The 22,783-nt window shown below is 44.4% G+C and overlaps 1 protein-coding gene across 3 annotated transcripts in view; it reads left to right on the forward strand.

Moving 5' to 3' along the window:
- plekha1b (pleckstrin homology domain containing, family A (phosphoinositide binding specific) member 1b) overlaps nt 1-22,783 on the forward strand; it is a 65,015-nt gene that overhangs the window by 23,084 nt on the left and 19,148 nt on the right. For all 3 annotated transcript variants that reach the window (XM_060939261.1, XM_060939262.1, XM_060939263.1), the window contains exons 6-10: nt 7,246-7,374; nt 7,775-7,912; nt 11,338-11,406; nt 21,848-21,912; nt 22,003-22,066. In XM_060939261.1, coding sequence (XP_060795244.1) covers nt 7,246-7,374; nt 7,775-7,912; nt 11,338-11,406; nt 21,848-21,912; nt 22,003-22,066 — 465 coding nt within the window. The remainder of the gene's footprint in view (nt 1-7,245; nt 7,375-7,774; nt 7,913-11,337; nt 11,407-21,847; nt 21,913-22,002; nt 22,067-22,783) is intronic.

Raw genomic sequence — 22,783 nt, forward strand, 5'->3', positions numbered from 1 at the left:
TTTCTGGAGCATCACATTTGTGGGGTCGATTAAATGCTCAAAATGGCCAGAAAAATGTCTCGACTATATTTTCTATTCATTTTACAACTTATGGTGGTGAATAAAAGTGTGACTTTTCATGGAAAACACAAAATCGTCTGGGTGACCCCAAACTTTTGAACGGTAGTGTAAGTATTATCTTTGTATTTAGTTACAGCTACAGTAAGATCAAAATTTTATTCTACTAATCTCAGATTTATCGAGTAAATTTTTCTTTCATAGGAAAAATCCTTTTTTGTTAGCATGTAAGGATCTAATCCCATCGCGTGGTTTCTATATCCACTTCTTGGTTTTAATAACTTGCTTGTTTGCTGAACACAAACACGGCAATGAGTTCTTGTGTTAATGGACCAGACTCCACTTTTGGATCATTCATCCGTTTTGGCCGAGAACGTCCTGCATGCAAGGGTTTGGCTTCTGGTACATCCATACAGTTTAAAATACAATACACCTTCAATTAAAAACAGTTTGTTTTTGAGTTTATTTAATTCCTGGACTCCCGTCTGTAACGGAGTGACGTCGCATCCCGTTAATAGGTTATTCGGTTCTAATAGAATAGATAAGCCAAAATAATCGGGGATCTTTTTTTTAAACAGGCCCTGACTCGTTACAAGTATGAATAGCTGGGCCGTAAAGCAGAAAAGGTTGAGAAACCCTGGAGCGCATGTTTTTATTCCATTTAAATATGCGTTTACAAATAAATGCATATTTTAATATGCGTGAGTAGTACTGTAATTAAAAAAAAAAATTTTCATATAACATTAAAACCACTGACGGGTGACGTGAACAGCCTCGGTTATCACAACACGGCGGGATTTTATACAGCAAGCGAGCAGTCCGTTCTCAAAGTCGCTGTGTTAAAAGCAGGAAAAATGGGCAAGTGTAGGGTCTGGGTGACTTTTTGTGTTGTGACGGGCAGCACGTATGGAACGATCGAGCTGCTGTGACTGAGGCCCTGTCCACACGGCAACGGATTCAGGTGACTCCGATACAATTGCTTATCGTTTAGGCCTGGCGTCCACACGGCACCGGCGTTTTGGGTGCCCAAAACGCAATCTTTTTGAGAACGGGTTCCAGAGTGGAAAGATCTGGCAACGTTGCCGTTGTGAAGTCGTCTGGATGAGTAGAACGGATTTGTTTACGATGACGTCACAACCACATGAACGGTTCACGCCGGGTAGAAGTGTAACGAACTCGATGCGAGTTGTCAACAAATCCTATAACTTGGTTCATGAAACGCGCTTACAAAATATTTTCACTGTGAATATTTATTGTGTAATGGTGCAAAGTGAGAGAGAGAGAGAGAGACTCTGCCCTTAGGGCAGAGTCAATCCCGCCAGCAAAAATAGGGGAAAAAAGGAGCGATCTCACCTCTTCAGATGTTGGTTTAAGTCCGACAATACATTCCTCAAAAAGGGCGTAGAAGAGCAAATTAATCCATCAACGTGTAGCATTCAATTTATTCCGGACCATTAAAGACGCCGCCTTCCGCGTAGAATCATACGTCATCCTCGCCGCCATATTGGATAGGTCAAAGCGGAGAATAAAGATTAGCTGTGTTTAACTGTACCAACAGGTTTGCCGTCCAAACGAGATCACATGGGATTACCTTTCACAGGTGAGAAACAACAAATTAATCCATCAACGTGTAGCATTCAATTTATTCCGGACCATTAAAGACGCCGCCTTCCGCGTACGTCATCCTCGCCGCCATATTGGAAAGGTCAAAGCGGAGAATAAAGATTAGCTGCGTTTAACTGTACCAACAGGTTTACCATCCAAACGAGATCACATGGGATTACCTTTCACAGGTGAGAAACAGCAAATTAATCCATCAACGTGTAGTATTCAATTTATTCCGGACCATTAAAGACGCCGCCTTCCGCGTACGTCATCCTCGCCGCCATATTGGAAAGGTCAAAGCGGAGAATAAAGATTAGCTGCGTTTAACTGTACCAACAGGTTTACCGTCCAAACGAGATCACATGGGATTACCTTTCACAGGTGAGACTGGAAAAATACTTTTCATTGTATTTGGTCATTATAACGTAATTTTACGAACAGATTTTCCTGACTTTGTGGCTATGCGCATGCGTCCTTACTTCTTCTATTGTTCTGGTGTCTCCGAAGGGACCGTCTTACAGCGCCCCTAGAGGTGTGGCATGTGTATTGCATCGTTTTCAGCAAGCGTTGCGTTGCCACATGGACCTGATATTTTACTGATCGTTGCCCATTTGGACGCGATATATTTTTAAATAACATCTCGTTGCCATTGTCGTGTGGATGTAGCCTAAGGCCCTGTCTACACGGCAACGGATTCAGGTGAATCTGATAAAATTGTTTATCGTTTCGGCCTGGCATCCACACAGCACCGGCGTTTTGGGTGCCCAAAACGAAATCTTTTGAGAACGGGTTCCAGAGTGGAAAAATCTGGCAACGGTGCCATTGCGAAGTCGTCTGGATGAGTAGAACGGATTTGTTTACGATGATGTCACAACCACATGGCAATCCCGCCAGCAAAAATGGGGGGAAAAAAAGGAGCGATCTCACCTCTTCAGATGTTGGTTTAAGTCCGACAATACATTCCTCAAAAAGGGCGTAGAAGAACAAAGTAATCCATCAACGTGTAGCATTCAATTTATTCCAGACCATTAAAGAATTCTGGAGGATATCAGAATGTTGGCGTACCGGCTTCCATCTACCCCCATTCATTCCTCTTTCCGCGTCTCCATTCAAAAAACGAGCACGTGATTTAAAGGGACTATAGCCATAGGACAGGGAGTGAGAAGGTGTGCGCGTGTGACAGGGAAGAACCTAGGCTCATGCTCGCCCTGAATTTCTCTTAAAGTGAAGGCAGAAGAACGTTCAGCGCCTGGCCAGGCTTTCTATGTATTAATTTACATAGACGTTTTAATATGAAATATAAATAAGTGTCTTGGACAATAGATATTATTTTACGCTACTGATTAATAATCAAAACTTTATGTGGCTGATGCTACAGAAGAAGGGGTTTATGCGCATGCGTCTACTTCAGTTCAGTTCTACTTCAGAGGTGTGGCATGTGTATTGCATCATTTTCAGCAAGCGTTGCGTTGCCATATGTACCTGATATTTTACTGTGGACGCAATATTTAAAAAAAAAAATCTCGTTGCCGTTGTCGTGTGGGTGTAGCCTAAAACAGTGCTAAGAGAATAAAAGGGGCGCAGTGAGGTGAGGGGGAGGGGGGAGTACAGCCACGGTTATGTGCTGTAGGAGTATTTGCCGTGTTTCAGAGCGTAGTAGAAGTGGGTTAATGTGACTGATGGTTTCATTCCAGCTTGGTAAAAGCTCATCATCGATCCTCCATACCGCCGTGTGTGTCATCGATCAGCACCGTGCCGAGCCCTTTAACCTCCTGTTCCAGTCACGAACTGTCCGTTTCCGTCCCGTTAGACGTCTCTGTACGCAAGCGGACGCTACGTACGGGCGGGGGAGGTGCTGTTCGAGGAAAATAATCAACAGTGCATCCAGTGTGGTGGTCATGCAGCCTGACGCAAACTTTTACTCCTCTTAGACCACAGCAGTTTGGGAATGGAATACGGTTTTCTTTTTTTCTTTAATAAAGAGCGACATGTCCTGGTTTTTAACGTAACGTTTATAGTAGAAATGAAACGTATAATGTTGTCTTCAGTGAAGGTCAGAAGCTTCCAGAACAGAGAGGGAATTTCTCCAGTCGCCCTCTAGTCTTGTTCCCCCCGCCCGGAGGCAGGCTGGGCAACAGATGTGTGTCTCCACGCCCTCCACACACGCACATACACACACGTACGTGTGTGTGTGTGTGTGTGTGTGTGTGTGTGTGTGTGTGTACACAGTTGTTCACCACAGGCAGGAAAAAGCCCATTGCCTTCGGTATGAAAAGAAAACAACGCAGACGTTTTTCCTGCTCTGATTTCTCGTTGCTCTTTATTTCCTCTTTTGAGTCACTGACCTTTTTTTTTTTCTCCTCTCTCTCTCTCTCTCTCGTGCGCGCTCTCTCTCATTGTCTGTGCTTTCACACTGTAACCATTCTTCTGAATTTATTCGGGGGGAGAGCCTACACACACACACAGAGGCTCTTGTAAACTTCCACTCTGTCCCTCAGGCTCCAGAGGAACGCAGGCTCATAAACACAGTTCGTAAACGAGCTGGTCACGGGTCTATAATTCTCCTCCACTGTTCCGGAGGGCGTCGCCTTGCCGTTAGTCACTAATGCTAACAGCTCAGATGCTGAATGCAGAGATGCCTACTAGTACGGATTGGCCGTATTTTGTACGGAAAAGTTACGTAAATACGATGTTACGGCAAACAGTGTTATTCTGTACGGAATTGTTATAAAGTCTTAAAAAATTCCAGTGAGTTGTTTTTTAAATGTCCAAGCGACTTTTTCAATCCATGCGCGATTCACGGCTAGGCTATTTATTTTTACGACAACCACACATGCTGTGTGTGACCTGCGCAGATTCCGCACATTTGTTCGCGCTATTTTCGATACGGTAGAACGGCCGTGCATTACACCCAGTCAAAAGGGCAATGGATACGCGCACTGCAAACTGTGTAGAACTGGCATTAACATCACTCGGAGTGTGATATGGAGTATGCTGAAATGGCGAGTCAGGCGGAAAGTAAATCTGGGGGTATCCAGCATTTTTTTACGAAATCTGTGGATGAAAAGACACGGAACGTGACCCGTGCTGAAGCGGTGATGGTTGACCGATGCTTGGAGTTGAACTTGCCGATTAGTGCCATGAAATGTGAGTTAAACTTATTCAGTTTCTTTTTACATGTCTGATTTTTATTCACTGAAATATCAAACACTGGCTGTACTTCTTTAATTCAAAGTCTTTTTTCAGTGTTGCAAGTACAAATGTACATGTAGTATGATCAAAAACAGAATTTTATGATTAGTGCTGTTGGGATTGTGGCAAAAAATTGATCGTTCCACTGTTTTAAATACAATTATAAATGCCATTTTATTCAATGTCTCTTCTGAAGCATTATGCTGGAGTATTTATATATTGGGACATTAAGATAACAATGTCGGACTCTCTTTGGCATGAAATAAGAAATTTTTTTTTTTAATTTTATTAGAATCGGTTAACAGGTAGAACATTTTGCCAGGCAATATACCGTAAAATACCAAATAATAGCCGAGTTCCAATTAACCGCCGAGTTCCCTTTAACGGCCGGGTGTACGCGTGTGTTGTGACAAATAAAGGCCAGTTCCGAATACTCGCCGGGGTCTAAAAAAAAAAAGCGTCCGAACGTTCTATCTAGAATCTTGAGGCCCAGCACTTTTCTGGTTTTCTGGTGTTTAAACGATTTTGCATTGCATAGTTTTCTACCGAAACAATATGAATGAATGAATGAATGAAATTATTTCTATAATACTGTTTACAACATTTTGTTACGTGATAATAAACATGCCATTTCAATGTTATAATCTTGGTCTACCGTAATATTTCTTGAGGAATGCAACTCCGTAACTTTTGACAGATGTCTTAGCCACCCCTTTGGGTATACCCAACGAAAGCCAGCGTGTGTGGTGACATTGAGGACTGCGGGTTTCCAAGGTTGGACTGCTGCTTCTGTTAAACGACCTAAATTGCCGAATGCATGCGTCAAAGCACACACTGAGTTTTATTAAAGACCTTATACCATTTCACTTGCCCTTACCCGTTCGGATCTGGAAGACGCTTTACAAAAAAGGTGAGAGCGTTCTAACATGCATTTCAGTCTGCTCGCGGCCAATCTAATCCAAGGGGCCTTTTCAACAAGTAATCTGTCGTGCAAGTTGGGCAGAAGCACGCGTCAGGCAGGCAGCATGTAGGCCTACAAGTCAGTAACCTATTCAACTAACTTTCATCCGAACTTTAAGTTTTCTACGGGGTCGAGCCACCGTACCAACTCACTCGGGGAATAGGCTCATATCGGCCAAATAGGGAGACGTCTTGGAGAGAAACGTGAGAATGCAAGATGACAGTATGTAGCCACTGCAGGTCACTTATTTTTCAGCATAAGAAAAAACCCTTTGGTTTGACACTTCGCACCCTAATTATGTTGCTTCAACGTCGCGCCCTCCATGCAATTTCAGATTGACAGACATCGCTTAGCGCAAAGGGTGGAGGGAGGCTGCATGGGTGAGGGTGATAGCAAGTGACCATAACTTTGCAGAGTAATTAAATCACAGTGCTGCGCACAGACAATGGTGTGGTTTCTTGATTATTTTGTAAAGCATGCGCTTAACTAGTCATTAACAGGAAAAGGTGTGTGATTTATCCTTTATCCACCCCGACTGTGCCATGCGAAGATAAATTCTGCGTCTTCAAAATTCCCCGAAGTCGGCACCGTGCTATCTGTAATCTAACTCTAAACAAACTGTAAGTTATACTGGTTAAAAGTAGGCCTATCTGAGAATGATTTTTTTTTTTTCCCCGTTTTGAGGTAGATTTTGGGGAAGGTGTTTGTGAAGAAGGAATTAATCGCCTGTTCCAAATAGCCGCCTAGTCTCTAATACGCGCCGGGTCTCTTACGTGATTGAGACAAATAATCGCCCGGGCTATTATTTGGTATTTTACGGTAATATAATACTTTTGAGGAGTTACATTCAATACCAATGATTGGTAGTCAACCGTAATGTCTGCAAACAGGGAACACTATTGTATTTATAAAAATGTGATGTATTGTATGCTCTAGAAATTTGTTGAGTAGAAATTCAGCTGAGATGGCTGCTCGTGTTTTGTTTATTCAATTCACACAGAACAGTTCTTTTTAATAACTTAAATGTTAAACATATTGGTATATATACTTCTTTATAATTGAAATGCGCATAAATTAATGTTACTGAAAGTCATTCCAAAATACTGAAAAATGTTTTCAAGAATACTGAAATTCAAAATTTGGGGTAGGCATCTCTGTGAATGCTAAGAACGCCACGGAGGCGCGATGGTGAGTTTTCACAGTATGACGATAACGCAATCTCAAAACATCACGGTGTCGTTAATCAGTCGTTTAATAACACCCTGCGGATGAGCTGTCACTATGGAAACGATAACCTGATGCTCAGTAGTTATTCAAATCAAATCAAAAAAAAAAAAAACGCACAGCCTGCTGAACTTTAACCCCTACGTGCCAGGTCCGGTGAACCTTTTTGCTTCAGGTGGGCGCTAAGCCTGTGGGGTTGTTTTCAGGTGCCGAAGTCGGGAGATCAGAGCGGGCAGAACCCGGCAGAGGCTTGCGTGGAGGTCCTGGGCGCCATGAAGCAGGTCTCCTACAAGACGGAGATCATCGGAGGAGTTCCCATCATCACCCCCACACAGGTCAGACATCACCAGGACTTCCGTTAAAGTCGAGTAAGAGAGTCGGGTCGCGTTAACGCTACGCCACACCGTGCCTATAGCAGAGCTGTGACATGTTATAAAGGGCCACTGATGGGTTAAAGTTTACTGTCTTTCCACAAAGCAGCCACTGTGTTTAAATAATGGCCTTGGGAACCGTTTGAGGCGTTTTCTCCGTGTTTGCTGAAGCAGATGGCATGCGTACAGACAGACCTGTTCTTCTGCGTCAGTGGAGCATGAATATTTAGATGTTATTATTTATTCATGTTTTTATTTTATCTTTCAAAACTTTCCATGCCTCAGAAGCACTTCTGACAAAAAGAGAAATTATTATGCTGAAGAAGCTCCAGCTTATTGATTTGGATTTTGTGTTTTTCTGTAGGAGAAGGGCGAAGGGCAGAACGGGGCAGAGAGAGGGGCGCTGAGGAAGCCTCCGGGACAGGTGCCCTACTACCTGAGCCGAGCCACCCAGGACCAGTCGGTGGTGAAGGTTGGCTACTGTGTTAAACAGGGGGCCGTGGTGAGTCTACACGGTGTTCAAAACATGTCTCGTTTGCGTCTGAGGGTTCCGGGTTTTTCCTCAGTAGACGCGTCTGAGACGGCGCTTTAAACACAGCACAACACTGACCCTGACACCTGAAAAATAATCCGAGGTGGACAATACACACTGAACAGGGAAACAATGATGGGTTAATAGGGCTGTGCGATATGAGGAAAAAATGAATATCCCGATACATTTTCTCCATTTCGCGATATACGATATGTATCTCGATATATTTAAATCTCCTCTAAAGGACCCCATGAAATCTAACTTTTACTCTTTACTGTTTTCACTACAATCCCTGCAGATGAAATAACATTCTTGGTTAACTTTACAGGTGGTTTTCAACAACACATTTTACATTTTCATGTTAGTGATTTAATCACAATTGAATTGAAATAAGACTATTTTTATTCAACAAAGATGTGGCACAAACTGCAAAAACAGTCTTGAAAATTGCAACAAAGGGGCGACACAATACAGAGCTGCTCAGAGCTCAAACCAATAAAGTGCAAGCTCAACACAGAAAGACATTTAGCCTAAATAAGAAAAGTGCTCATTCATTAAATTATTAAAAAAAAAAAAAGATCTCCAAGCTATTAACCTGTCGCCTAGTAAACTAAACCCACCCGCCTAGCGGCCAAAAATATTTTTTGCCTGCGAGTGGGTCTAGCCTCGCACCATATAAACAAAAACACCCCGGGCATCAAATCGTGCCCGCCAATCACAACGCAAGGTTTTTGTTTGGATTCTTTGGGCGGGCTTTTGCAGGAGTGACGACAAAGCTGCGCGACGCTGGAGAAAGCGCAACAGGAAAGATGGCTACGGTTAGTGAACAGTGCGCGTTTGACTCCGCTTTGGAATCAGTTTTAGAAGAATTAGACTTGGAGTTTTCGTTGAAACATGAGCAGGAAGAGGCTCTCCGCTCATTCCTTTTCAAGAAGGGCGTTTTCGCTGTTTTGCCGACCGGCTATGGCAATAGTCTGATCTACCAGCTGGCTCCGCTCGTAGCCAAAAGGATGGGGCTAGTTTGTGCAGTACGAAGAATTAATAAACAGCTTTGAAACATTACTTTTTGATTGTTTCTTATTTTCCCATTATTTTAAATTTAAGGGAAATTATTTCACCAAACACCACTAAATAAAAACTCTCAAAAACAGTTTAAGCAAACCCTTGGGAAAAAAATGTGTATGTGGTACAGACTCCAAACTTGTGGTCATTATCTCCAAACTTCTTAATATCTAGAACCTGTTTATTAATTAATACGCATTTTGAAAAATTCTTTATTTCAAGGCCTCCCCCACTGCTTTCTGTCCCTCTGACTACGTCACAGTCACAGTTGCGCTGATTGGTCAGAGCGTTGGCCTATACGCACAGAGACAGTTTGAAAGACAGCGGTTTGTTCCTCCCACACCCTTCGGAAATGTCTACGGATCGAGGCCAGACTGAATATTCATATTTACTCTGGCTTGCCAGGCTAATTAACCTGACTACTGAGAACCACTGGAACATTCACAATAGAGAGAGAGAGAGAGAGAGAGATTGAGGGAGAGAAGAGAGAGATCTGCAAAACATAACTTTTCTCTTTGCACACTTCTGAACTGAATGTTTTCTGGCTCTGCCTCTCAGATGTGTATAATTCCGGTATTGCCTTCTCTGTAAAATGTCTGCGACCAGGCAACTCATATTTGGGATCGAGTGTGTTTGGTAATTTTTGGAAGCCTGGTTTTTCCACTATACTAACTGGGATCATGTCTTCAGCAATGACGTTAGTGATTGCATCCGTTATAGCTCTCCATCTCTGACTCGGTTTCTCATATGGGGGGGTTTTGGAGAACGAGGCCGCTATGGTCATTTGTTTAGCTTGTGTGTGGGGGGGTTTAGCTCGTGGGCAAGTAGTTTGGAGTTTAAGAGACTCTTCATACTGTACCGGGTGAGCTTTCAGGTGATGGAATATATTTGTCGTGCTGCTGCCTTTCGTGATGACGGGTTTTTTTGCACACTTTACAAACTGGCATTTGCTGTTCCACGTCCTCCTCGCGATAGCCAAAAAATGCCAGATGACTGACCCCTTACTAGTTCTTTTAGGAACCAATTAATCCGCTTCCATTTTTAATTTGTCGCTGAAATTGACAGAGTTACACGGTAGTCTGTGCAACACCAGCGATTGCACAAACTGAGTCAGCGCTGTAAACCGGAACGAGGAAATCTTCCCGCCGGCAGTGTTGCCAGATAGTGCTGATGTTTTCCAGCCCAAAATAAATTATGTTCAAAACCCGCCAAAACGCACTTAAAAACCGCCCAATCTGGCAACACAACCGAAACTAGAAAATCTTCCCGGAAGTTCCTTTCAGCACCGAGATGTCACCCGGGATTGGTTGGCGAGCGCGTGACGTTATTGTTTGCTTTACCCTTAAGGCCAATTTATGCTGACAACCCAGTCCTCGCAGATGGTGTCTGCGTAGCCCCCCCACCTTCGCAGACGCTCTGTGCGCACCTCCCAAACATTGTGACCACTGCAGAAGCCTCGCAGACAAGAGGGCTCTGATTGGTCCACTCTACATCCGCTGTACACGCACTTCCGCTTCCCTACTTTCCCGGTTTGTTTTGTTTTCACGACCGGCATTTTTAAAAACACGAGCGAAGATGGAGCAGCACGAAGAGCGGTTGATCAAGGACGTGAGGAAGTACGGACGTCTATACGACTCCAGTTCTAGTCATTATAAGTAACCGGAGGATAAACACTCCACTAACCACACCCACCAACTACTCCTAGCGATTTCGTGACTTCGTGCCCCCTTGCGTTGTGGCGGTGAATAACATCGCGCACGCCTATTACTCCCCGCTCAACGATACATTACAACTGTCTGCGAAAAGCTATCTGCGAAAGCCTTGTCGCAAGAGCATGCAGAGGCCCTTAGGCAGCCTCTCGCGTTACTGCCCGAGGGACAGGGAGAAAACCACCGGAAAGTGTTTTAAATGAACGCAACAAACACGAAACGAACACAAGTCGGAAGATGACCATAAAATACTCGATAGTTACGATATAATAATTTTATGTATCTCACACAGAATTTTCGGGGATATATCGAGTATATTCGATATATCGCACAGCCCTATGGGTTAATTTAACAAAATGGCTTCCAGACTCGTGATTAAGCGGCTCGGAGACTAGCGTTTGACCCACCGCAGAACGTAATTCTCCGTTTTATTATTGTACATCGTGTTCTGACAGTTACTCGAGCACGAGGTGATGAAACTGTGAGACGAGTTTATTCATAATTTTGTCGATAAACGATTTCCTCCTACAGATAAGTGACGTGTCTGATTAAGTCGCATGTCCTCTGTGTAAGGGGAAAAAAAAAACCTTTTCATGGATGTGTTTCTTCTCTGCATTTCCACAGATGAAAAACTGGAAGAGGCGATACTTCATGCTGGACGACAACACCATCAGTTATTTTAAGTCAGACCTGGTGAGAGGGTTTTCATCTCTCTCTCTCTCTCTCTCTCTCTCTCTCTCTCTCTCTCTCTCTCTCTCTCTCTGAAAGACGCACCGTTTCCCCAGAACTGAACTAACAGATGTTTATACTTGTTGTGTCACTGGAGCTGATCTGAAGGAGTGTGTGTGTGTGGTTGTAGTCAGTCTGCTGTTCCAGCATGTTGGAGTATGTGTTGTGAATTCCGTTCCTCCAGGTGTGTGAGAGAGACAGGCCACAGCTTGTGGGTGCTGACATCATTTACTCAGCGTCGAGCTCATAGGTGCTTTCAGTCCACAAATTTCGAGGAACTCCCTGAGCAGGACTACCTCCTGGGAAGCTCCCCCTAGAACTAGACACCTTCGAGGCTTTTGTGTTTTTGTTTCCATTCGCGCCACTGATCAGAACGCAGAAGTGATGCACACGGCCGGTGGTTGCTATAGCGGCGTCTCCGTTTTGTTGTTTTTATACGAATGTGCATCTTGTCGTTTTGCTGCGAAAACATCAACCGAGCTGACTTTGATGTGTCGTGTTTCTGGAGAAACGGATCGTTCCACTGCGAATGGGCGAGACCAGGAAGTGTTGCGTGCCGACTTTTATTTCGCATTCTAACGAGCGAATTTGTGAAGGAAAATAGTTCGTGATCGCTTAAAGTACACTTCCCGAGCACGTTAGTGCGGACAGGTTCAGGGTTTTCTCGTGACAAGAACATTCAGTTGAATTAAGATTTTTTTATTTTTTTTTTTCACCTAGATGCGTCCAAATCGCGCTGTTGCATATGCACTCAGGAAAGCCTGGACTTCACTCTTGGCTTAGCCTAGTAAACTAGACCCAACTGCCTAGCGGCCAAAAATATTTTTTGCCTGCGAGTGGGTCTAGCCTCGCACCATATAAACAGAAACACCCCGGGCATCAAATCGTGCCCGCCAATCACAACGCAAGGTTTTTGTTTGGATTCTTTGGGCGGGCTTTTGCAGGAGTGACGACAAAGCTGCGCAACGCTGGAGAAAGCGCAACAGGAAAGATGGCTACGGCTAGTGAACAGCGCTCGTTTGACTCCGCTTTGGAATCAGTTTTAGAAGAATTAGACTTGGAGTTTTCGTTGAAACATGAGCAGGAAGAGGCTCTCCGCTCATTCCTTTTCAAGAAGGACGTTTTCGCTGTTTTGCCGACCGGCTATGGCAAAAGTCTGATCTACCAGCTGGCTCCGCTCGTAGCCAAAAGGATGGGGCTCGTTTGTGCAGTATGAAGAATTAATAAACAGCTTTGAAACATTACTTTTTGATTGTTTCTTATTTTCCCGTGATTTTAAATTTAAGGGAAATTATTTCACCAAACACCACTAAATAAAAACTCTCAAAAACAGTTTAAGCAAACCCTTGGGAAAAAAATGTGTATGTGGTACAGACTCCAAACTTGTGGTCATTATCTCCAAACTTCTTAATATCTAGAACCTGTTTATTAATTAATACGCATTTTGAAAAATTCTTTATTTCAAGGTCTCCCCCACTGCTTTCTGTCGCTCTGACTACGTCACAGTCACTGTTGCGCTGATTGGTCAGAGCGTTGGCCGATACGCACAGAGACAGTTTGAAAGACAGCGGGTTGTTCCTCCCACCCGCTTCAGAAATGTCCACGGATCGAGGCCAGACTAAATATTCACATTTAGTCTGGCTTGCCAGGCTACTCTTGGCTCATAGTTGTTTTTTTTTTTTTTTTTTTTTTATGCTAATGTTACGTTCTGGTGGCTAACGTTTTCCACGGATTTTTAAAACTGGTGATTGCTGGTGCAGCCTGCATTGGCCCGCGCACTTGCGTCACTCGTGGGGGGGTTAGACCAAAACATTTTTTTCTACCCCCTCCAAAATATGGAGATGATCTATCTAAGTATGGAAATACCAATATTTGGCCAACTGAAAAATGCTACCCCCCCCCGAAGTTAATAACCCCTCCAAATAGTCCAAAACTGCCTTTTTCACTAATATAACCACCTTAATGGAAATAACTCTTAAATATGACATCAAAAATCACAGTAAAAACATTTATTTCTCACAAAAAGAGTTGTTCGGGTGTATTCAGACCAGGATAGTTCGATAGTTCACTTGCTTTGGTCCGAACCAAATGTTATTTTTTCATTTTGGTGCGGTTCGCTTTCACACTGTACATTTTAGTAAGCGGACCAAAATCTGTCAACAAAGCCACGCGCCCTGAGGTCGTTCAGCTATTGGTCAGAGACGACACGCGCACAAAGCGTCAAGTTCAAAAGTAGTCACGGAGGCTTTCCGTGCTGTTATTCTTTTTAATGTCATCAAAGCTATATGTTTTTTGCATCGCTAGTACCGCCACTTTTTGAAAGAATGTCCCTGATTTTAATGTCGGTCTGACGGAGTTTCTTCACTTTTAGCCGACATTGTTCTGGGGAGCGCGTGAACCCCTTCTCCTTCATTTTCTCACTGAATACAGCAAACACGTTGGCATTTTTGTGTGTTCTCTCCAAAAGCTCAGATACAGTAAATCCTCTAATACTGGCCTGTATTCCATTACTGGCCGGGACTCTAATATTGGCCGGTCTCGCTGTCGGAGGAGGTAAATAATGGCCGGACTCTAATACAGGCCGGGGCTATAACCAACGATGTTTCTGAGATCATAGTGGCCTTACACAATCGTTCCGATCTGAAAGACAATTGTGATCAGTGGCGCCGCCAGGCATATGGCCGTACGCACTAGGCGTACCTTGGGGAGAGAGATATTTTTTTTTAATTATAATTGTTACCTGAATGCTTTGGCAATGCAACATAATTTGAGAAAGAGAGAGAGAGAGAGAGACGTGTGTGTGCCGGCGCATTTGTGTGCTTCAGGAGTGGGCGGGGTGTGCGTGACCAAGAAAGCTCATTGGTCAATGCAGATATAGTTTTCTTGCACCACTGAGATTCTTTCCAGTTTTGAGAAACGGAGACAGACAATCGTCAGTAGTCAGAGCTTGTGCGAGAATTTATTGAGAAGCGAGTCAAAAATGAGTAAACGAACCCTGAAACAAACGAGCTTGTTTCAGACTTTTACGAAAAAGTCCAAAAGCAGTGATCCAGGGGTGTCATCTGCTTGCCAGTCCTCTCCAGTATCAGCTAGTAACACGGCACCGGCAGCTTCCACTCCTCCGCAACCGAGCAGCAGTACGCTGCAGCTGGATGCGAGCTCAGTTCCTTTGAGGGAATTGCCTTCATCTACCTCTGAGTTTGAAACTAGCCATACATCCAGTGAATTTCATATAAGAACACCTACATCTCCCCATGTCCCTTACGATCAGAAGTAGATGGTTGCTCCACCTTGCTGACAAATGAGCCATCAGATAGCTTTACTAATGAGCCACGAGTCAGCCCGCTATCACTGACATCAGATTTATCAGACATAGGTAAACTTCAACCAGATGCCTTAAAATGTGCACCGGACTCTGTAAAGCTCAATGTCCTACAGAACCGCTTCAAACCAGACAGAGGGTGGGTGGCTCCTTCTACTCTGATTTTCGGTAAACTCAGAAAAATACCCGAGGAGTTTTTCAACGAGTCTCTGTACCCCACGTTGCGCTACAGTGTGTGTCAGAGTCGTGCGTGCGGTAGTGCTGAGCAAGTTCACTAGATTCTAATCGAGGCTATAAAGAGTTTGTTTATTGTCGTGTGTCCCCGGCCTATATTAGAGGATTTACGGTAGTTCACATATGTTGTTCAAATATCAGCCTGTGTTCATGGAAGGCTAATAAATGAACCTATTTTATAGGTTCAAATAGACACAAAATCTTGTTTTTATTCATTCCACTGGTAGTCTGTTTTGCTCAAATAGAAATGGAGGCCTGCCTCTAATTCTGGCCTCCTTCCAATAATGGCCTGGACCAAGATGCACTTGAGTGAAATAAAGGCCCCGGCCTATATTAGAGGATTTACGGTATGTGGACATCTGCCCATATATCCACAAGGGTGCGCGTTTCTTCCTCGGCCCACGTTTGCCCCCTACTCGTTTTTTGTACTCTGTAGTCTAGCCTACCACTGGTCTGAATGACTGTTGTAAGGTTCCCTTGACAACCGAAACAGTGTTTGCACTTTGCGGTGGAGTGTCAAGACTCTGTTTCCCATAATGCTCGACAAACGACGGAAGCTCCCGAGGTACAAAAAAGCAAAACTGTCGGATTAGGTCCGGTCTGCTTTCACACCTCCAAAAGATCCGCACCAGGGTTCCTTTGGTCCGGACCGAGTCCGACCTTGCAGCTCGGTCTCGGTCCGCTTGTTTGGTCCGGACCAGAGTTCGGTGGTTTGTATTCAGACCAACCCAAAAGGTCCGGACCAAGGGAAATTTGGTTCGTTTGGTCCGGACCAAACAACGTAGGTGTGAATACGCCCTTAGAAACCCTCATTTTGTCTCTGTTTACGGGTTTGAATCAGACTAACAAATTCTCCATAAAGTTTCAAAGACATGCTTCTTTATATGTCTGGTGTGGATGGTGTATAAGTGACAAAATAACCAGTGCTCTTGAACAAGTTCTGCCAGCAACTGAGCAGCAGCATCCCTGGATCTCCGTGCTTGACCAGCACGCTTCGGCCGCAGCAGATGGAGCATATTCGGAATGATGTCCTTCCCTGTTGGAAGCATCCCAGAAGGGAACTCGGCCTGCTCCATGTACTCTACTACACCTAGTATCTTCTTAGCTTTTGACCGTGTTGCAACAGAAGCCATTATTTACCTGCAAGAATACAAATAATGACTATTTAATACATTGGGAGATATAATTCAGATATGAATCATTTGTGCATACTGGTTCTTAAAACTACATTAGTAACCTTAAGTAATGATCCTCTGTACTTAAAAATAGTTCATATTTGAGGTATTACTGAAGAGTGTGACATTCATCAATAACTTTAAAACTTGCTGAAAAAGAGCAGAATTACCATATGTTTAATTTACTTGAATGTAAGGCTACTTACCACTAAGCTTATTGCCTTAAAATAATGATCATCTGCACTGAAAATGTTGTAGTCGTACCTAGTGGCATACCTGAAGAGGTTCGCGTTCATCGATAACTTTTAAAACACATTAAAAAAAGCAGCATTCTAACATCAAACAGCACTGTAATGTATTTTGTCATATTGTAAGAATGGAAACTTTCAGAGGGCATGTACAGGGGGGGTTAGCAAGGTTCAGTTTAATAAAATTTGACATTTTCCCATATGGGCGGCACGGTGGTGTAGTGGTTGGCGCTGTCGCCTCACAGCAAGAAGGTCCGGGTTCGAGCCCCGTGGCCGGCGAGGGCCTTTCTGTGTGGAGTTTGCATGTTCTCCCCGTGTCCGCGTGGGTTTCCTCCGGGTGCTCCAGTTTCCCCCACAGTCCAAAGACATGCAGGTTAGGTTAACTGGTGGCTCTAAATTGACCGTAGGTGTGAATGTGAGTGTGAATGGTTGTCTGTGTCTATGTGTCGCCCTGTGATGACCTGGCGACTTGTCCAGGGTGTACCCCGCCTTTCGCCCGTAGTCAGCTGGGATAGACTCCAGCTCGCCTGCGACCCTGTAGAACAGGATAAAGCGGCTAGAGATGATGAGAATGAGAGGTTTATATGACCAGTGACATGAAACAAGTTCAGTTACACAAATTGAAACGTAGCGATTTTCTATCCTATGGAAAGTCCGCACTATAATGACAGGCGTACTAACACCTTCTGCGCGCTTCGGCAGCGCATTGATATCTGAGCTCCGTATCAGTGCGCTGCCGAAGGTGTTAGTACGCCTGTCATTATAGTGCGGGCTTTCCATAGCATAGAAAATCGCTACGTTTCAATTTGTGTAACTGAACTTGTTTCATATCACTGGTCATATAAACCTATGTAAACAGGAAAAACGCGGAAGAGTTTGGTCGCATCTAACTACAGCCCCAAAAAATACCATTGGCCATACTGAGCCTAGCTACATTGCTAACAGGAGTGACAGCGCGTCTGACTGCGTCTGACTGACTGGGAGGTCGCGCAAAGCTCGGAGAGGTACGGAGCAGCTCGTCTCAATTCAGATAAGAGCGTATTTCATTATGGAAATACGGTGGACTGTTCCTTTAAATTGTCAAATAGTAGGCTAACTATCAAATTATTCATAACACTGCCTTGTATAATTGAACTCCTACTTTTTACGCTGTTTGGCAGTGTTGAAGTTGGCAGCTGCCGACATGAAATCGAAACTTTGCAGCGTCTCTCCACAGCTGGTGTGAATGTGAGTGTGAATGGTTGTCTGTGTCTATGTGTCAGCCCTGTGATGACCTGGCGACTTGTCCAGGGTGTACCCCGCCTTTCGCCCGTAGTCAGCTGGGATAGGCTCCAGCTCGCCTGCGACCCTGTAGAACAGGATAAAGCGGCTAGAGATAATGAGATGAGATGAGATGAGATTTTCCCACATAGATGGACCATCTCCATATTTCTAGGGGGGTAAAACATGGAAAAGTCAAAATTCTTAAAATAACAAACCCCCCCCCCCCCCCCCCCCCCCCACACTCATGGTTCCTCTTGTGCTGGGAGATAACTTTTTCTTAAAAAAAAAAAGGTCCGTCCAAACAGCGTTCTAAAAGCTATCATTGTTTTTGTGTGTGAACCTTTTTGCTTTCAGTATCTTTGGTCCAGATGCAGCAAAACAGGCCCAAACTGTGATACTACCACCACCATGTTTCACAGATAGGATAAAGTTCTTATGCTGGTCTTATGCAGTGTCTTTCTTTCTCCAAACATGACGCTTCTTCTCAATGAAACCAAAATGTTTTATTTTGGTCTCGTCTGTTTTGCAGAATTTTTCCGGTAGCCTTCTGGTTTGTCCATGTGATCTTTACCAAACTGTAGATGAGCAGCAATGTTCCTTTTGGAGAGCAGTATCTTTCTCCTACAGTCCTGCCACACACACATCATTGTTGTTGAGTGTTCTCCTGATGGTGGACTCATGAACATCAGCCAATGTGAGAGAGGCCTTTAGGCCAACTTTACATTAGACCGTATCTGTCTCGTTTTCTTCGCGGATGCACTGTCCGTTTACATTAAAACGCCTGGAAACACCGGGAAACGGGAATCCGCCAGCGTCCACGTATTCAATCCAGATCGTGTCTGGTCCGGTGCTGTGTAAACATTGAGAATACGCGGATACGCTGTGCTGAGCTCTAGCTGGCGTCGTCATTGGACAACGTCACTGTGACATCCACCTTCCTGATTCGCTGGCGTTGGTCATGTGACACGACTGCTGAAAAACGGCGCGGACTTCCGCCTTGTATCACCTTTCATTAAAGAGTATAAAAGTATGAAAATACTGCAAATACTGATGCAAATACTGCCCATTGTGTAGTTATGATTGTCTTTAGGCTTGCCATCCTTCCACTTGCAAGTGGTAAGTGATATGCGCTGGGATCACACACACAGCGGCTCAGTCCCGAATCACTGCTCGTGCGCTTCACTCTGTGAGCTGCGCAGGGCCGGAGTGCGCACCCTCCAGAGGGCACTCGCTGTTCAGGGCGGAGTGATTTGGAGCGCAGGATGCCTGCGGAGCCGAGCGTATCCGTGTATTGGCGTTGCTGTGTGCACGCGAATCGTGTATTGGTGTTGCTGTGTGCACACTAATCGTTTTAAAAACGTTAATCTGATGATCCGCTGATACGGTCTAATGTAAACCCCACCTTAGTTGTTTCAAAGTTACCCTGGGTTCCTGTGTGAGCTCGGGGACTCTGGCACGCCTTGCTCTTAGAGCAGGGGTGGGCAATTATTTTTTCCATGGGGCCACATGAGAAACAGAATTTTGTGGAGGGCTGGACCAAAAGGCTGAACTAAATTCTGCATAATATTAATTGTATTTCTTTATATAAAGCAATAAATAACATTGTTTTTACAAGCTGCTAAGACTGGTAAGAGTATGGAAAAAACGAGGTTGCCTTACAAACAATGTCATTTATTCAATCAAATTTCCCAAAACAATGGTTAACAAAATGTGAACGTTTGTACCTTTTTTTTTTTTTTTCAGTCACATTCACCCCAAAACACAATAAAGACATCACAATATTGTCTTTCTACTCCAAATATCAAGCAAAATACATCATATTATAATAATGATGCCCACATTTGTAGTCTAATCACCTCATTTGTTGTTTTTTATTTGTTCAGTGAGAGAACTCTAGTCTCTGTTGGTCTTTAACGAGTGCATCAGAGTCAGGTTGAATGTCTGAGGTGGAGATGCGAAGCACAGCTGACAGATGATCATCAGTCGATTCGGTGTAGGAATCAGATCTACAGATCGGCTCGGGCTCCGGCGCCTGCTGGTGGCGTCGCACTATGTGATTGGCTGGACCGTTTGAAGGATGACGTGCAAGTTTGTGGTTGGTCTGGACAAATTACGGAAGTAGTTATCGCGGGATTAGGTTTCGTGGGATTTCATGTCACGCGCATTGCGTTTTTGGCGAACACAACTTCAAAATAAAAGCAATGCACGTTCAGTCCATGCATGAGGTCAAATTAGAAAATACGTTTATTTTGTAATTACTAATTAACCTTACGCGGGCCGGTCAGAATGAACCAAAGGGCCGGATGCGGCCCGCGGGCCGTAAAATGCCCAGGTCTGTCTTATGGCCCTTTTCCACTACCCTTTTTCAGCTCACTTCAGCTCGCTTCAGCTCACTTCAGCCCAACACGGCTCGCGTTTCGACTACCAAAAACCAGCACGACTCAGCTCGCTTCAGCCCTGCTTAGCCCCTAAAACTCGCACCGTTTTGGAGTGGGGCTGAAGCGAGCCAAACCGTGCCGAATGAGGCTGGGGGCGTGAGCAGACACTCCCCTGTGCACTGATTGGTGAGGAGGAGTGTCCTCACATGCCCACACACGCCCCCGCGAGCGCGCTGGGATCTGTAAACACCGCAAACCCGGAAGAAGAATAATTATGAATTACGAGAATTTCTGAAGCCTTATGCGCCTCGCCTCATCTATACGCTCTTGCCAGTATCTGTTGGCGTTGTCGGTGACAACAAGCCTCAGCACCAAGACCAGCAACACTAACGACTCCATGTCCTCCGTGTTTATTGTTTACTATCCGGGTCGTGAGACTACCGCTTAAAAGCTCACTGAATCAGTGACATACAGAGCATCGTGGACGAGTTCGCGGAGCGCAAGGCTCGTCGTATGCCCTTCAAATAATGCGCGCAGTAGGCTATTGATGTTTTATTATGAGCCATGTACAGTATGTCGCCGAATGTTTTTTTGTTTGAGTTACATGTTCGTTTGAAGGACTTAATGTACAAAATAACATAGTTGCACCCCGTAGTGTTGAAATTGGTAAACACAGTGCATTCAGTGAGGTTTGCACCGCCCTCCTTTTATTTCTGACTCTTCCTGTCACCGTTGCAACCTCTGAGCGCTCATTCGTATGCCCTTCAAATAATGTGCGCAGTATAGGCTATTGATGTTTTATTATGAGCCATGTACAGTATCCTAATGTTTTTTGTTTCTGAGTTACATGTTCGTTTGAAGGACTTGATGTACTACTAAATAACATAGTTGCACCCGGTAGTGTTGAAATTGGTAAACACCGCAGTTGCGGACATTTTGTAGCCTAAAATGATGTTATGATAAGCTTTAATAAAGGGCCCGGTCATTTGCCCCGCCCCCGGCCCGGCTCTGACTTGTTCCGCCACTGTCACTGATGTCACTGTTTGCGCTGCTTAACGACATCACGTGACGTCCACCCACTTTCGCTAACTCCACCCAATGTGTCCACCCACTTCCAGCCAGCACGGTTCAGCGCGGTTGTAGTCGAAATGCAACTCCAACAGCCCCGCTCAGCCCGACTCAGCTCGACTCAGCACGGCACGGCTCAGCCGCGTTTGTAGTGGAAAAGCGGCATTAGAGTGATGTTTGGGGAACAGTGATCCTGAATTTCCTCCGTCTGTCTAACTGTGGCTTGGTGGAGTCCAAACTCTGGTTCTGTAACCTTTTCCAGCCTGATGAGCATCAACATTCTCTCTGTCTCTCTCTCTCTCTCTCTGGTCCTCAGAAATCTCATTTGTTTGTGTCATGATGCAAATATGTGCTTTGAAGATCAGGCTTTGATAGATCTCTGTTCTTTCTTTCAATACAACAGGGCGAACGCTCGGACCCGATTGTCCTCTTACTGAACGAAAACATCCGACTCTAATTTCACCTCAAATTGACTGCTAGCCTCAACATGCTTTTGCCACTCACCGATCTGTAACATTTGGATCGTTTTCCTTAATAAATAAATGGCGACGTATAATTTTGTCTAGTTTATTTAGTTGGTTTCTCTTTTATCTATTTTTAGAACTTGTGAGAAAATCTGAGCATGTTTTGGGTCAAATTTTTGCAGAAATTTAGAAGATTCTCCAGAGTTCACAAACTCATGTTCCTCATATAACTTCCTTTTTTTTTTTTTTAAAGGAGAGAGAGCCCCTCCGTGTCATTCCCCTGAAGGAGGTTACTAAAGTCCAGGAGTGTAAGCAAAGGTCAGTGTCCGATGTGAGGAAAGTGTGTGTGTGTGTGTATGAGCGTATGTTTTAGAAAGCTCATATAAGCGTTCTCTCTCTCGTTTTCAGTGATTTGCTGATGAGGGATAACCTCTTTGAGCTTGTCACTACCTCAAGAACGTTTTATATTCAGGTGAGGATGTTTTTCACTGCACATCACCACAGGCCTCAGCGTTAACTTTTGACACCTTAAATGGTCTCAATTTTTGCCCCCCCTTGAATTTCCTTTTACTCTAAAATTTCATGGCAAGTTTTCAAGTCCACGGTTCAAGGCAATAGTGACTGGATGGAGAGAGATGCTCAGCTCGTCTCTTCAGAATTCCCCAAAGAAAATAATTTCTTTACACCACAAAGGTGAAGGCTACAAGAAGATCAGCAAAGCTTTACTTATCAGTCAGAATACTGGAGCAAAAGTGGCACAAAAATTTAAGAAAGATGGAACTGCAACCATCTCACAGAGACGTCCAGGTCGTCCACGAAAGTTAACACTTCGACAGGAGCGTCTTCTGATGAGAAGGGTTGAAGAAAATCGGCATCCAAGTTCACTGCAGTTATCTAAAGAAGCAGAAAGCCAAACTGGGGTGACTATTTCCCGTGACACAATACGGCGTACGCTGCAGAGGAATGGCATGCATGGATGCCGTCCACGAAAGAAGCCTCTCCTAAAGCCCAGGCACAAAAAAGCCCGCCTAGAGTTTGCCAGGGCCCATGCTGACAAAGATGAAGACTACTGGGACTCTATACTCTGGAGTGATGAGACCAAGAGAAATGTTTTTGGAACTGTATGGCGTCGCAAAGGTGAGGAATACAAAGAAAACTGCCTGGTGCCTACAGTGAAACATGGTGGTGG

This window comes from Neoarius graeffei, chromosome 14, assembly GCF_027579695.1.
Source record: "Neoarius graeffei isolate fNeoGra1 chromosome 14, fNeoGra1.pri, whole genome shotgun sequence".
In the NCBI taxonomy this organism is placed as follows: Eukaryota; Metazoa; Chordata; class Actinopteri; order Siluriformes; family Ariidae; genus Neoarius; species Neoarius graeffei.